The following is a 16,879-nucleotide window of genomic DNA, read 5'->3' as shown; positions in this document are numbered from 1 at the left end:
ACTCAAGATATACTAGATCCTCTTTGAAATAAACCGGTGTAACTCGGAGGTCACCGATTCACTAGTAAATAAGTTAATAACTACGATGTCTCAATATCATGTTGCCCGGGCCCTTAATTAGAAACAAGCATTAGGTAAACATATATAATCATTCTTCCATATAATATAATAATAATCATAACCACAAATTAATGGAAAGTAAAGAGGTACATCATATATCACCAATCCCCTACATCTTCCACGCCTATGTAGCAAGCCAAAATAAGGGAGATCAAATCCAAGTACTGTACAAAATCCGGCCGAGTTGCTGGACCGGAAGCCTAGACGGAGTGGGGTCGCTCGCTCCCCTGTTCTCGTCTCGTCTCCTCGTCTAGGCTTCACCGCCACCCCACTCCGTTCGGCCACCTGGCATCCTGCCTGCCCTGTCCGTCTTTTATTAGAGGACTCCAACAACAACTCGCCCCCTTCTTCTCCACGCGATCGCGCACAAAAGCCCGCCCCAACGCCGTAAGTAACGCCTCTCCAAAACCCCCAAACCCCCAATCGCCCCCAAACCCTAAGCCGCCGGCGATCACCGCCGACCCACGCGGCCTTCCGCGGAGGTCCCGGGCGCTTCCCCGCGCCTCGGCTTCCTCTCCTCTCCCCGGCCGGTCGCCGCAGGAGGTGCGCGCGCTCGCTGTCCCGAATGGGGTTTTTCCTTCGCTTTCAATTCCCGCCCCATTTACGCGGATTCTGACGCGCTCTGCTTCCTTTCTGGGCGCGGCTAGTTCCGAGTTTCCTGCCGCTTCGCCGCCGGGGAACCCTGGGAGGAGGCGCGGCCGTCCAGATCCTCTGCTTCAGATTCTGGTTTCGTACGGAGGACCAGGAGGTATGCGCGTGTTGCTGTTGTTGCTGTTGTCTCCGTTGTGGTGCGGAATGCGGGTTCTGTGATGGTTTTTGTGGGTCCCTCCCGGCGTTGCCGGTTGTCATGCCTTTGTTGCTTCGTCTGGGATCAGTCAGAGTCTGGGGTGGTAGTTCGTGTTATGGGTAACTGTTTTCAGTTTGAAGGCTTGTGTGCTGATGATGCAACGGCTGGATGCTCTGCTTTAGATTATAGTAGTACTTGAAAGTTTTCTTTTTTTTTTAGAACCAAATTCCAGTATGTTCTGATTTTCGAGTTTGCAGGCTTGTGTGCTGATGGTACTACGACTAAATGCTCTGCTTTAGATTATACCTGAAAGTTTGCAACTTCCGGATGATACGTTAGTGCACTAGCCAGCCACACAAGTCCTACTAGCACGTGCACTAAAATTCACAATCGACATCTCTGATGACAATGCGAAATTTTAGCAACATCGACAAAGCATAGCGAAATACTCCAGGCAAACCCCGCTGCGCGTAGTAGTAGTAGATCTGGACGAAAATTCTCCTTGGGTCTCGTTTCCAAGCCAGGACTAAATCTTGGCCATTAATTCGTTGGAGATTAGTAGTAATGTATGTATACGAGCTGTTAAGTACATCGCTTTTCTTTGGTGCAGTACTATTTGATTCGTATCAAATGTGGGCAATCAATAATGCATGTGGGGCCACAAGGTTGACAAAATGAAGTAGACTCATTTATCGGATGCAGAGTAAAACTAGCATTCGTAATTAAGTGTATGTGGTTTTTTTATCCTCTTAAGTGAGTAAAATTGAGTTAGTGCACTCAAATTACGAATTTGTGGATTCTCTAAAATGACGGAAACTATCAAAAAAAACTTGTGTAATGAACTGAGCCAGTGCAAATGGGTCATAGTTAAGTGTATGCAGAGTAGATCTGGAGTACTATACACAATAGCGTTTGTTCTTTTTCGTGTCCTGCATGTGTGTATGGAAATTAGATAATGTTTGCAATTATATATGACTTCTCTGTGTTGATATTGTTTAAATTATTCAAATTTCTCATGACCATTAGAGGTTCTATCCGAGTCTCCAATATAATAGTACACACAAATTGCTCCCAAATTCAGGGGCATGGATTTAGTGCTGTCGGTCCATAATGTGTGATGATTTCCATCAGGTTATTTGCTTTCCCATGTCAGTCGCATGTTAGGAACTGGATTTGCATGCATGCTGCATTTGGTGTTAACAAGTTTCTACCCGGTGCATCCCAGCTTTTGCCCTGGTGCATCTCATTAGAAACCGTGCAGAAAGACATGTAAATTCAAAGTATTTGGTCCGCACACTCAGTTTATCATGTTAGAAAATTTCTAAATCGATATACATGAACAGAAAAAAAGACAGATATCCTGCTCTGAGAATTATAAGGAAAAAAAGGTAAACGGAATCGGTACTTTCCACTGTCGTATTTGTTCTCCATATGTAGGTCGCATTAAGATTTGAAATTTGGTGGCTACTGATAGACAGAAAGTTTGTTTGTTTTGGTAGGCCTTCGGCATTGTTGTATCGATTGGTGCTCTAGTTGGTGTCATTTCTTTCATGACTATCCACTAGCGAACATTTGGAACACCTTTCTTATCAATCAAGTTTCTAGTTTCCTATATATCTGTTACTTTTTTAGGATACATATTTGTCATTGTAATGTTTTTGGCACAAAGTTATTTTGAATATTATTTCATTTTTCATGATAAGGGTAGTTTCAGTATTGTAAGCATCATATTCAAGCAAGAGTAAATCATGTGCCCTCTCACCAGTCTAATCCTCTCTTTGTGTTCCTTCTTTTCAAGAAATTGTGAGGTATACCTCACTTAACTAGATCAATATGCATTAAAATTCTGAAATATGAGAATCGAGATAGCAGTATTGTCCATGCAATGTTTCACAAATGCACATCTTCACAAGGAAAAATTTGTGATAACATGAATATTTTATCTCCTTTTTATATATTCAGATATTGTTGAGTTTTTTTTTACTTTTGGGATGGTTCTTAACATGTTTATTTCTTTCAAAATACGGTATTTGCTAACTATTGTACTTTTTCCTTAATTTTGAAGTTTGGAGAGTTATAAGGTAACTAGGGTACAGCCAAGGTAGTAACCACAACATAACAGCGACACAGAAGTTAGAGGAAAGATTTGAAATCAAAATAGTTGCAACACTACTCCAAGGATGAGTCGGTGGCTTATAACTAATACACTCTCCAATTGTTGACCCCTCTAGCCAATCCTGCATTCACTCAGTAGTTCTAATATTCTCATCTGCACTGTATGCCTTCATAAGGTGTTTATCATAACTAACTTAACTATTATGTGTATTTACGCTTCTGATAACTTCGTTTTATGAGGTCACCTTCTGTATGATGTGCTGTACTGATTTCCTTTCGTTGCATGCAGGATGACATCTTCAAAGGTCTACAAGGAAAAATTTGATTCTGTTGTCACATATCTGCATGCTGCTATTGGAGTCGACAGAAAAACTGTTTCACAAGCGTTGGATGATCTACTAAAGGTGTATGATTACAACTGGGAGCATATAGAAGCTGATGATTTTCGGGTTCTAACTGATGCTATTTTCGACGAGCCAGATCCCAAAGTACAGGTCGTTCACTTTCTTCTGATTTTTGTTAGAATGTTGAGATTGGTTTTTCTAAGCACCATGACACCTACCCTCACTTAGTTTAGAGATTTTTGGTGTATGATTTTTTTTTTTGAAAAAAAACACCTTGAGGGGAAACATTTCCCATATAACTCGTTATTATACCACTTTTTGTATGATTTAACTTATATTTTTGTACAGGAAGGAAAGAAATGGCAAGCTGATGATTTTCGGGTTCTAACCGATGCTATATTAGACAAGCCTGATCCCAAAGTACAGTCTGTTCACTTTCTTCTGATTTTTTTTAGAATGTAGAGATTCGTTTTTCTAAGCACCATGGCACCTACCCTCACTTAGTTAAGAGATTTTTGGTGTATCAAAATTTTGAAAAAAAAAATCTTGTAGGGAAGCATTTCCCATATAATTCGTTATTATACCACTTTTGGTATGATTTGACCTATATTTTTGTACAGGGAGGAAAGAAATGGCAAGCTAAGGGGAGGAAGGATAGATGTGGCAATCTTGATTCTGACCACGGTAACAAGAAGCTTAAAGTTGAACACCAAAGTCAAGACCTTCCTATTTTTGAGGCCCCACTTGCAGTTATGCGCCCACTAGTTCAAGATTCCACCCATCAGAGAGGTAATTTATGCTTAGGAAAATAGCTCACACTTTTCATTGACTTACTTGGTGAGCTCCCACATTTTATACGCATTTCTGCTATACATATACCAAAGAAATGTTTTTTCCATCAGGTCTGTTATATCTGTCTGGATGCCTTGAGTTTGATAGTTTTTTTATGGTTTACAAATATAGGTCTGCTTGTGAATGCAAACTTGTAAGCATTAGCAGTTGTCATGGTACCTAAGTTTTCCTCCTACAAAATATTAATAAATTGACCACCACTTACTTAGTTAATATAGTTTGTGGTGTGATAGGTTAGAGGTCATAAATGTTATGGCTGGTGCACCTGGAAGTTGCTCAGTCTATGGTCATCTTAACGTCATGGAAAATTAGTTGGCCACGCAATGTGTGTTTGATGATGTGACCCTGAGGTTCCAGGAATTGATTGAGTCCAACTTTGACGAAGCAGAGCTGTAACAGGTCGCTGGAGCCAAGGCACTTTGACAGCTGCCACTCTAGGCTTCCTGACAATTTCTAGTTCAGATATTGTTGCTCTTTGATGTGCTCTTGTTTTTAATCCTTTTGTGGGGTTAGATAGATAATAAAAGGGTCTTGTTTACCAGTTTTCTGGTCTTAAGTATTTGTGGTCTGTTTTTACTTGCGCCACTGTGACACACTCCTTATAATATACAAAATGGCACACATCTTGATGCCTGTTAAAGAAGACTTAAAAGTCAGTTATGACTTCTTGGGAAATCTTGTTTAGTTTCAGTGCTATTTCCTAAAGGCATCACTATTTTTGGTTGCACCTTTTACTAGTTTGTTTAAGACCCTTAGCATTCGCGTAAGCTCGTATGGCATACGGGCATAGGAACTGTACTGTTGTGAACTCTGAATTGATAAAACAGTGCCATAACACTTTTAGTGATAACAATATATGCATTGCTGCTGCTTCAGTGATATTCTGTATTTTCTGCAAAGATTGCGTCATCTTGTTGTGGCTGCCCTGTTAATATTGTTTCCATTGCCTTGTTAATATAGCATTAACCTTTAATAAATTATAACCACTTCAGAATTTTCTGTATTTGTCTTTCGAAATCCTCCAGCTTACAAGGATGCACACACGGTTTCCGGTGTGCAGCATGCTGTGAAAGGTGTTTCTGTTTCTCATGAAAGAGTGACTGATCCACACGAGAGTCAAGCAATCACAAGCAAAAAAGATTCTTCAACCAACTTTGAGGTAGCTTTGTCACATTCTGGAGCAGGGAAACTGTCATTTACATATAACTCGGCAAGTCCTGATTTCAGCATGCCTGACATGGAGTCGGTATGCAAGGAAATGGAGGCTAGATGTCTCAGCACATACAACTTCCTAGAACCCAATTTCTCTTTCATGAAACTTCTGCAAGATATTTGCCAGTGTATTGTTGACATGGGCTGTGAATCAAGTGGACCTAGAGAAAAAAGAATGATGCAAATAATTCCTGCAGTAGACTTTTTGTCTAAGCCTTTAGTGCCACGAGTATTGCAATCAAATCAAGCTGCTATCTCAATTATGTCACCTAACAGTCGCATCATTCATGGTGGTATTTGCTCTTCTAGTTCTATTGCTGGAGAACAGAACAGTTCCAGTAATATGCAAGTTATTGCCAAGAGACCAGCTCATGATGTCGATGACATATCAAAAGGTGAAGAACATGTGAGTATTCCCATAATTAATGGAAGTGGCAATGGCATTCTTCCTCCTCCCTTTCACTACATACCATTCAATATCACGTTCCAGAAGGCACATGTCAATATTTCTCTTGCTAGAATAGGAGATGATAGTTGCTGCTCAGATTGCTTTGGAGATTGTCTAGCAGAACCACTTCCTTGTGCATGTGCAACAGAAACTGGAGGCAACTTCGCTTATACAAGAGACGGCCTGCTTACAGAAGCATTTCTTGATACTTGTGTCTCCATGCTTCGAGAACCAGATAAACATCATATAGTCTACTGCAAAATTTGTCCTAATGAACTGGTGAAGCTCAAAGTAAATGCGGATCCGCAAAACACCAAAGTGAATCCCGATCCTTGTAAAGGACATCAGATAACGAAATTTGTTAAGGAATGCTGGAGTAAGTGCGGCTGCAGCAGAAATTGTGGAAATCGTGTGGTTCAGCGAGGCATTACTCGACCTCTACAGGTAAGTTGCATATACTTATTTATGATTTTAGCTTTACCCTTTTGCACGGAAGATAGAGTTGTGATTAATCAGTGCCAATTGGCAAATATGATGGAAGTAACTACATGTGTAATTGCATGTAATAAAAATAGAGCTCTGTTTGCTATGCAGTTTTAATGCTTACGATCAACATACAGTTGTATTTTTTATATGACTTTAACAGGTTTAATTTATAGTACATGATTAATCTGCACCATACAAATAAGTTATACAGATTTTTTGCGTTTTTCCTTCAATTAATGTGGTAATGTTAAGCCCGTTTCTTTGTATTTTCCCTGCAATTGATGGGGCAATGTTGATCCAACTTAGAATCTCATTTTGAATGTGTATTAATATAATCGACTAATCGAGTATGATGGTAAGTGTAGCAACTTTTTTTCTTGCGATGCAGTGCATTCTTTGTATGCTCATCAAACTGAACAACGGGGCATGTTTTCTTATATTCATTTGTAATGAATGGATCGTTGTTTCAGGTATTCTTAACCAATGGGAAAAAAGGATGGGGACTGCGGGCTTCTGAGGAACTTCCTCGAGGCGCGTTTGTTTGTGAATATGTTGGCGAAATATTAACAAACAGTGAGTTGGACGAGCGAAATTCTCAAACGACAGCCAACGAGAGACACACGTACCCTGTGAATCTTGATGCTGATTGGGCCACTGAAGGAGTTCTGGAGGATGACCATTCTCTCTCTCTAGATGCCACATTTTATGGGAACGTCGCAAGGTTTATAAATCACAGGTAATATCCCTTTCCCGATTTGTTATCATGAAGTTTGCTATTTTAAACAGAAATACATAATGATCCTCCACGGTTCCCTATAATACATGATGTTTTTGGTTCCATACATATTACAAAGCTAGTGGGGACCCGCGGGTTCTCATTAGGTACTGGTTTTCTTTTCCATTGTGGCTATTTGTACACGATTGGACAAAGGCACAAAGCCATAAATGCTGTTTGGATGTAAATCTATATAAAATTGCACCCATAAAAAAGAAATCATAGATTTTTTTTTGTAATTGCTTGTAAGCTAGTAGTGGACTAGTGGGTATGTTTGTATTATTTCTTATGTCAACAGTTCAACGCTTCGATAGAGATATACTAGTGATGCTACTCTACTTTGAAACTAACTAATAATACATCCTAACCCAATGATTGAATGCAGAGGTAATTCAAGAGAAAAAAAATACTACTTCGATACTATGCCGAACTAATACTTTTGTCTTATTGATTTACTTGTTATGTTTTTGTCTTATTCATTGTATGCTGCAGATGTTTTGATGCTAATCTTATTGGAATACCTGTTGAGATTGAGACACCCGACCACCACTACTACCATGTATGTATGCAACTCTAGTTAGCTACTGACATTTGTGTATTAATGCAATTCGAATCATTTGAAGATTGTTTGTTTATTCTATTTTTTTTTTAGCTGGCGTTTTTCACCACAAGACAAACAGAGCCATTTGAAGAACTGACATGGGTAGGTTTGTCGTACACTGGTTCTTCATGCAGTTGTCCTACATTTAAGCAATTAAGCTCCATCTTGCGGCATCATCCTGCCCCTGCATGCACTAGTGATTCCGAGAACTAAAAGATATGGGTTAACTTGTGACCATCCTAACTGAATTCAGTTCAATCTCATGCTCTGACTTCTGGACCTTATGTTGGATTGTATCACCGCAGATCAATCAATAGTTATTTGTTAGTGAGAGAGTCAAAATGCATGATCTTGTTTTGTACACATTTTGACTGCAGGACTACGGAATTGATTTTGACGATGTGAGCCACCCTATCAAGGCGTTCAAATGTCTTTGCAGAAGTGAGTATTGCCGGGGCAAAAGAAGCATCTCAAGTAAGTGCCTCAAGCTTTTCTAATATGCAGCTTGGCTGTTTTCTCAACCTTCTCTACTATTCCCTCCTTTTTGCTAAATATTCGCCCTCGACATTCTCAGTTTTAGAATATATTTGTCAATTGAGTGAAGCAAGAGTGTAGTTAATGGTTTTAGCCTGCCATTTAATAGGGTCTGTATGTATTTTTTTTTGTTGAAAAGCTGTATGGTTATTTCTCATTGACTCTTTTTTCGATTTAGCGTTTTTCTGTCTATGGACATGATGGATTGATGGCTAATAGGTAGTAATGTATGACCAACTTTAGCAGACGAACTAGCATATGTCCTTTGCTCTTGTGTATCCCTAGATATAGAATTTTCTTGGTATTGAATTTTTTTGGGTGAAATTGTACATGGTTATGCCCATATGTTGTCTGTGATATGGTTGTAGCAACTGAAAGCAACCGAATCACAATGAGAATTCAGAAGATAGACATAGAGGTGATTGAGTTTCTTCTTGAAACATATAGAGAATATTCTCTCCCCGACTTCTTAAATTTGTAGGAATGTCCAGAAACTTCTGAAATTCGTAAAAGTGGAAATTTCCGCCCAGTATTTATGTTAATATTTTGTTATGTTAAACTAAAATTAAATTTTGAACAAAACCGCTTTTCCATATGATGTTCGAGTGATACGATTTTTCGTTAAGTAGCTGATCATAAATGTTGCTATGCTGCTACAGGATCTAAATCCAGAGCCCTGGTGTTACTGTGAGTACTGGTCAAGAGATAAAGGCGAGAAGGAGATTCCAGATAACATAGCATCTGCCAAGTCGTTTTCATGGTTTTGTGATCATAGGTCATATTTTGCTTCGCTTGGAACAAACGTTCTAGATTACTGACTCGTCACCTACATATCCGGATTGCCTGCCAAGCAGCGCATTTTGGTTGCTGGTTCATGACTCTTTATTGGAAGTTTTTTTTAAAAATCGATAAAAGAAATATATTAATATCGAAAGATACCAATTACACCTAGCTTCTTCAACAACGTAATATTCTAATGGTATTCCGGATGTACACATCCAAAAAAGAAAAAGAAACTAAGAACAAAAAGTCCCGCTATGGTGTACAACTCTAACAGCAAAAATACATCCACCACCAAGACAACACCTGAACTCCAGGCTGTCCAAAAGCAACGTCTCTAAGAAGGGAACACGCCTCCAAAAAGATATTGTTAAGGTTTTCGGTTTTCATCAAAAAGATATTGTTAAGGTTTTCGGTTTTCATCATAAAGATAGTCACCGTTCTCAAAATAATGCTTTCAATATTGCCAAATACAACCAATTAAAGTCAGATTTTGGATTTTCACCCTGAAAGGTAAGACTCTGAACCTGTTAATGATCAAAATACCAAGCAAGTTCCAAGCAAGTTTCTCAACATCACAGATACTCGAACCTTCATTGCTAGTCCTCCATTTCAGCTTTCATGATATTATCCGTCTCTAATTTCACCGTGGATCAGAATGTCATCTGGTGCCAACACATAGCAGAGCTTCGTGCCGCTCCCTAATCAAACGGCCGGAATAAAATCATGAGTGTGCACCGAATACCAGCCAATCCAGCAAACTTCAGACATATAATGCATTGTTACATTTGCCGGCAGAGCCTTCAAATGACATGGTCAAATGGGCAACATGGTCGACCGAATACCACATGGTCGTTGAAATCCTAAGCTACCTTTTAATTTTCTCTAGTCTATCCTTTGGCTGATTATATTCTCTTCAGAACCGCCGTCGTGTTGTCCGTCTCCAAAGCAATTCGCTGGAGCTTCAGCTCCTTGGATAAGGCTGATCCTGCAGAGACGGAAAAATTGTCAGGGAAGGTCCACCGTGTGTTAGGTTGATCTTCACAACATACGAGCCCAACGGTTCGATGTACCTTTTGACCACGTCCTGATCGAAGGCGTCCAACCTTATTTGGTTGGTGGGCCCCTACCGCCTACCCTATATAGAGAGGTGAGAGCCGTTAGCACTCGACACGAGGTTGATTTGCGTGCCGCACGTCCCACCTAGAGGCGGACCCAGGATTTTTTTGAAGCCTGGACGCAATGTAACACAACTCAATTTTTTTGGACAAATATAAGCATTATATAGTGTAGTTTTTTTCACAATATTTCTAAGATATGGAAACACTAATTAATACATTACATTGCAAGTTCACACCACATTAAATTTTCACATATTCGCAAATAAAATAGGAACTTTGCAACTTTGCGATGCATTCAAATGCCTATATGCACTCATGTTACGATAAGCTTTGTCCGCCTCTAGAGATGGAGGGGCGACGAGGGTGGCGATTACTTGGCGGATGTGGACGCGGCGGGTGCGGGGTCGAGTTCAACACCTGTTGTAGGGTCTCTTTCTCCATGCAGCCGGACGGTATGATGCCGGTGGCGTACTGGGGCAGCGGCGGCTGCAACAGTCGGTCCACCTCCGACAAGAGGACGTCGAGCCTCTCGATCTCCTCGTCGGTCATCGTTAGCGGGAAGTTGAACTTCTGGCCCCCGCCATGGTCGCCTGCCAGTCGTGGAACACGCGGAAGCGACGGCCGCGGAAGCGATGCGTTCGAAATAGGCTCGCTACCAGGCGGACCCATTGGAAAAGCAAGCGGTCACGCGGCGCGGCCGCTCAGCATCCGCCGAGACGCAAATATGTGTCACGTTTGCATCTCCACGGATAGCCCAATCACTATATGTTGGGCCGCTGGGCTTGAATCGAGACATATTTTTCGTGAGCGCGGTCGCAAATGGACGCAGAGCCGTTTACATCGCTCCGTTGGAGATGCCGTCGGACCTGATTGTTAAAGCTTACTGCAAGACGAACTCACGACTAGAATCCCTTTGCACTCACTTATTTTTGGCTGCCTACAATTTTTTTGAACTACCATTTGGGACGAGAACATCTATTTGCTGGGTGCGGTGCCTTTTGTAGACTGGCTGATGGGCTTCCTTGCGCAAGGCTTCGGGGCGCTAATGGACGGGCACAGGCTGTAAACACGTTCGTTCGCTGAAGAAAGGAGTCCAAGGAAGCCCAGGCAAAGCAACACGCGTCGGAATTTTTCTTCGCTAGTGATCAACTCACACCAGGCGCGGGCGGCAGCGAAGCCGGGCAGGCGCCCGGGCAAAGGGGCGCTGGTTCCACCGATGGCCCCACCGTCACATCCAGCGATTAGGGTTCTGCGCAGTGCTGATGGAAAGCTCCGCCGCAACCACTCCTTCACCCATCCGCCGCCGTCACCATGTCAACGTTAGCGGGTTCGTCCTCCTCGAAAGAAGAAGGTAAATACCCCAATATCTTTCTCTCTCGGCACAGATCCTACACCTAGTCGATCTAGCGTATGTAACATTGGTATCAGAGATGCTAGAGTTGTAGATCTTGTGCTCGGGAAAGGAAAAGCAAAAGAAATCGACAAGTCACAAACCCTAGCCATACCGCACAGTAAACCCTAAAGAGGGCAAATAAATCTCACCAAGCTCACCGGCTGCTGCTTATGGCGCCGGCAAAAAAAGATTGGCACATCCTCTGAGTCGCTTGCCGGTGGTGCGCCCACCCTCGGGTGCACGCATACGTCGACAAAAGGGCCACGGGGCGCCGCTGCTGCTCCCTTATAATCGCCCCGTGAGTCGTCAGGCTTCTGGTGGAAGAGGTAGAGAACGAGTGGAGGGAGATTGCTCTGCCCCGGCCAAGTGCTAGGCGCCGCCGCTGCCTCTTAGACACGAAAGGGAAAGAAGAAAGAAAGGAGAAGGGAAGGGGAAGCCGCCACCGGCCGCCCTGATCCCGCCGCCGCCAGAGAGACGGGGGCGGAGGAGACGCAGGGCAAGGGGGCGAATTAGGTTAGGGTTTTGGCGGGGGGGGGGGGGGGTCGGCGTTTTGGGTGTTTTATACGGCCGATCGACGCACGCGACCGTCCGATGCGCATCGGACGGCCGGCATTGCTCGGAGCCTGTCCTCCAGCCAAGAGCGGGCCGTGGGCCGCCAGGAGGGCCAGGCCGCAGTGTTGGGCTGCGCAGAGCAGGCCGAAAGCTGCCCGCCCGAGCGGCGCGTAAAGTTCTTCGCTCGCTTGGGATGTGGGCCGCGCAGGCCGAGTTCGGCACGTGTGTGTAGCAGGCCGTGGGCCGATTTGCTACAGTGCGCCCAGTTTTTTGTTTCTGCACAGTTTTTTTGTTCATTATATTCCAGAGGCATTTTTTGACTTATATGGTTAGTTTTTAGGCCTAATTTTGTCTAGTTTTTTCTAGAACAAATAGGACTAACGAAATATTTGTTTAGGAAGTTAAAAGTGAGGGTTATGCCTCTAAAAGTTCAAAGTTAATAGTTTAAATTTAAAGTTTCTGCTGTAAATAGTTAATAGATGCATTTTAAATTGAATAAATGCAAAAGCAACAGTTTAAATTTAAAGAGCATGATTAGAGTGATTATTGTGACGATTATGGTTCTGTCATTTTTTACCAACATTATTAATTGCATGATCATATTTTGTTGCAATAATATGTTCATTTATCTCTATGTTTTGTCCAATGGTGATATAGATTTTATTGCACAAACGATTGTATGTTTTAATTTTGACCAACATTGGATTATTGCATGCAATTGTTGGTATGATCTCACTTCATTGTGGTTTTGAAGGAGGGTACTACTTGATGAGCTGCATCAAGGATGTTCCAACCCTCAGAGGTGATAACTACACTGAATGGAGAAAAAAGGTCGATTTGGCCTTTGTTTTGTGCTGAGGTGATTGGGTTGTGGACACTCCACAGCCGATCAGATCAAAAGATCCAGTCAGAGATGATAAGGATGATGACACTGCATTGGGACAAAAAGAAAAGGGACCATGCTCCAGTGGAGATGGCTAAAGAACCAAAAGTGGCTAACTTCTAATTTTTTTAAAAAGATGCATAATACAATTGAGAATGCTATTGTAGGCTCAGTTGCAGAGTGTGCTTCCACAGGGAAGTATCTTGAAAGGATAAAGTGCCAGTTCACTGGTTCTTCAAAGAGATATGCTACCTAGCTCCTGAAGCAAATGGTGACAGAAAAGTACATATAGACAAGAAGGACATGGCAAGTGTGCCATATGGTGTAATAATGCTTATGTGGGTGTAGCTTTACGGCACAATGAGCTTTACTTATTATCCCTGCGTGGAAAAAGTATTGTCTGTGCGTAAAGTGAATGAGCAAGCATCCGTGTCAGAAAAATAACAAAATAAAAGAAAAACAACTGATGAATCATCGAAATTATGGCATTGTCGTTTAGGCCATATTTCGAGGGGGAATAGAAAGACTTGTTAAAAATGATATTCTTCCTCCATTAAAATTTTCAGACATTGAACAATTGAAAGAACATTTCCCGCCCTTTTGGGTTTTGTGTGTTTGATGTCAACACTAGGTATATATTTATGTGTGTTGATGTAGACAGGTACAAGATTTCATTATATATACATGGCTGGTGGTATGGTATGTCAGTTCTGAAGATACTGCAGGTTTTTCATTTCAGGCGGAAGTTCCGGCCCCAGCTGGCGGAACTTCCTCCTAGATGCTCCATGCAGAGGCTTCTCAGCGCCGTTCACATTGAAGCTTTTGGATGCTGGCCGAAAGTTCCGGCGAAGAAGGCCGGAAGTTCCGGTCAGCGGAACTTCCGCCTAACTTTCGGGCAAGTTCCGGAAACATCGCAATTGTGGCTCAGTATGTCCAGTAAGGTTTTTCTGCAATTTTGGAACTTGGCCGGAACTTCCGGTCACCGGAAGTTCCGCCCTAGTTTCGCCCAAACTCAGTCTGCCAGCTCATCTGACGCGAAAGCATCCTGCCGGAACTTCCGGTCCTCATGGCCGGAACTTCCGGTGCCAGCCGGAACTTCCGGCCCTCCTGGCCGGAACTTCCGGTGCTACTGAAAAACGTCCATAACAGTCAGATCTGAGAGCTCCACTCATATAAATAGCTCTCTTCTCCAATGGGACAAGTTGCTCAATCATTGGACCAAAAATCTGCCAAGCTTCATCACCATTAGAGCCACCTCAAGAACTCAAGATTTGCAAGATCTCCTTCCTCCCCCAACCAAAGCTCTTGATCTTTGGAGATTCGAAGGAGAAGACACCGATCTACATCCTCACCGAAGCGATTTACATTTCCCCCTCATTTGTTTGAGGGCCCTCTTGCTAGTGTTCCTCTTTGGATCCCTAGTTGATTTATGTTGATGTATTGTTGTTGATTGTTGTGTTGTTACAGATTTGGGAGCCTCCAATTTGGTTGTGGATGTGTGCCCCAAGAACCTTGTAAAGGCCCGGTTTCCGCCTCGAGGAAATCCCTTAGTGGAAGTGGGCTAGGCCTTCGTGGCATTGCTCACAGGAGATCTGAGTGAAGCCTTCGTGGCTGTTTGTTTGGCTTTCGTAGCAACCACACTCCTCCAAACGTAGACGTACCTTCTTACAAAGGAAGGGAACTATGGGAATCATCTTCGTGTCTCCACGTGCTCCACTCTCGGTTACCTCTATCCTATTCTATCTCCTATATATTGTGTATCCATATCTTGCTTAGTTGTTAACCTTGTCATATAGGTAAATTCACTTAGTTGCATATCTAGAGAACACCTTTGTGTCAAGCCTAAATCGAAAAAGAACTAAAAATTGGTTAGCACCTATTCACCCCCCTCTAGGTGCGGCATACGATCCTTTCAATTGGTATCAGAGCCTCGGCTCTTATTTCGGGCTTAACCGTCTAAGAGTATGCCGGATGATGAACACTCGGAGGGGGCCGCAAAGCCGGTCTCCATGGATGATCTCAAGTCGGTGGAATCATCCTTGAGGTCCGCCATGCAAACCCAAATGGAAACATTGATGAAAATGTTTAACGACTGCTTTCCCGCGGCTCCCCCCATCATCCCCACCGTAGAGGTAAAGGACACAGGTGGGCTAGAAGAGGGAGATGCTTCGACATTACCCTCCTCTACCAAACCCGTGGATGGTGATAACTTAAACACTATCAAAACTCCCATTGCATCTCCTAGGGGAACTAGTGGAGGTGAGAGCTACAATCGAGTGGCTCCGCCTTTCCTATCTCCCGATATACCGGTTCCCCATCCTCATATAAACATTCGGGGCGACCCACCTAAGTTTTCTGTTAAAGATTTCGATACTTGGCAATTTGAGTTTCGTTCTCATGTTCGCAGTGCCTCCAATGAACTTTGGAGAATCATCGTGGAAGGCTTCAAGCCCTACAACCCCGACAAGTTGACTAGAAGAGAAGCGGTTGATAGTCAACTCAATAACACTGCCTTGCACATGATTCAAACTAGTGTGGGGATAAAGGAATTGTCTCGTGTTCGAAATTTCACCACCGCCAAGGAAGCTTGGGATGGTTTGGCCGCTAGTTGCATTGGAAGTGATAGCATGAGAAGGAACAAGTATAATTCTCTTCGGAATCAAGCCGAAGGATTCTTGAGGCTACCGGATGAAGATCATGAAGTCATGTATGGAAGACTTCTCACCATTGCCGATGCTTTCCGGAATGTGGGTGCCACCCACATCAATGACTCTTGGATCAAGGATAAGTACATCGATTGCATGATGCCGTTTGAACCCATTGATGTCAAGACTCTTGTTGGGAGAGAATGCTTTTCCTCTCTCACTTCTCAACAAGCCGTGCACGAGATGCAAGCTCTCAAGGTTCTTGAGCAAAACTCTCATGATTCTCGCAATCGTGCTCTTGGGATGTCAAAAGGGACCAACCTTGCCTTGGCGGTTAACTCCGTGGAAGATGTGAACCCTCAAGAACCATATAGGGCATCTTGGAGTATGTCCTATCCGGATGATTTGGAATACCACTACAACGACCACATGGCATTCCATGCAAAAAAACCTTTTGGGTGGATCCGTCCAAGGCCAAGGAAGACAACATCAAGAGAAGCAACTCAAGTGGATTCAAGAGCTCGGGGCCAAAAACAAGATCATGCTACAATTGTGGTGACAAGCGCCATTTCATAGCCGATTGTCCCTACGAGCATAGAGAAACCCATGGTGGAAGGCTCATTCCCAAGGACAAGAGCAAAGATTCAAAGGGCAAAGATTCAAAGGCCCCCAACAAGAAATTCTATAACAAGAGCAAGAAGGGCAAGAGGCCCTCAAGGATTGTGCTAGTGACGAAAGAAGAATATTCTTCCGATGAAGTTGAAAGTCCTAGTGATGATGATGAAGAAGAAAGCTCAAAGGAAGTTGCTGCCATTGTCACTACCAACATTCCCTCTTCATCTCTCTTTGAATCCCCCAATGAGAATCCTGATATCAAGAATGCGCATTGCTTCATGGCAAGGTCCACCTTGGACACATCTATTGTGCTATCAACTCAAGAAGAGTATACCTCCGGACATGATGATGTTGATGATGAAGAAGATGCAACCTCAAATGGATTGGTTGCCCTTGCCTCCCTCTCCACTAACTCTTCATCACCAAGTGAATCTCCCAATGAGGTCATTCATGTGGAGGAAGAAAGTTGCCTCATGGCTAAATCTTCCGAGGTATCATCTCCTAACCCCTCTATGCCTAACATATCAAATGATCTAGGGGTTGATCTCCCTAGTCTAAAAGTGAAACAAGAAATGCTAGATTTTGATGATTTCATTCTTAACTTACAAGGTGACAC

The 16,879-nt window shown here is 42.8% G+C and overlaps 1 protein-coding gene across 1 annotated transcript; it reads left to right on the top strand.

Moving 5' to 3' along the window:
• Positions 1-421: 421 nt before the first annotated feature.
• Positions 422-9,105, top strand: LOC127333737 (probable inactive histone-lysine N-methyltransferase SUVR2). Its single transcript, XM_051360165.1, has 11 exons — positions 422-663; positions 768-868; positions 3,312-3,510; positions 3,715-3,786; positions 3,987-4,155; positions 5,244-6,322; positions 6,835-7,100; positions 7,632-7,698; positions 7,792-7,842; positions 8,118-8,214; positions 8,934-9,105. Exons 3-11 carry the CDS (start codon positions 3,313-3,315, stop codon positions 8,963-8,965), a joined length of 2,031 nt encoding a protein of 676 aa, XP_051216125.1. The 5' UTR covers positions 422-663; positions 768-868; position 3,312; the 3' UTR covers positions 8,966-9,105.
• Positions 9,106-16,879: the final 7,774 nt, after the last annotated feature.

The sequence above is a fragment of the Lolium perenne genome, chromosome 2 (assembly GCF_019359855.2).
Source record: "Lolium perenne isolate Kyuss_39 chromosome 2, Kyuss_2.0, whole genome shotgun sequence".
Taxonomy (NCBI): Eukaryota; Viridiplantae; Streptophyta; class Magnoliopsida; order Poales; family Poaceae; genus Lolium; species Lolium perenne.
The sequence above is the reverse complement of the archived record's forward strand: the minus strand, read 5'-3'. Positions and strand labels throughout refer to the sequence as shown.

Coding starts and splice junctions, on each gene's coding strand:
- LOC127333737 (XM_051360165.1), top strand. CDS start 3,313: ATGACATCTTCAAAGGTCTACAAGGAAAAATTTGATTCTGTTGTCACA. Junction 3,787..3,986: donor TAGACAAGCCTGATCCCAAA/GTACAGTCTGTT, acceptor ATTTTTGTACAG/GGAGGAAAGAAATGGCAAGC. Junction 6,323..6,834: donor GCATTACTCGACCTCTACAG/GTAAGTTGCATA, acceptor TCGTTGTTTCAG/GTATTCTTAACCAATGGGAA.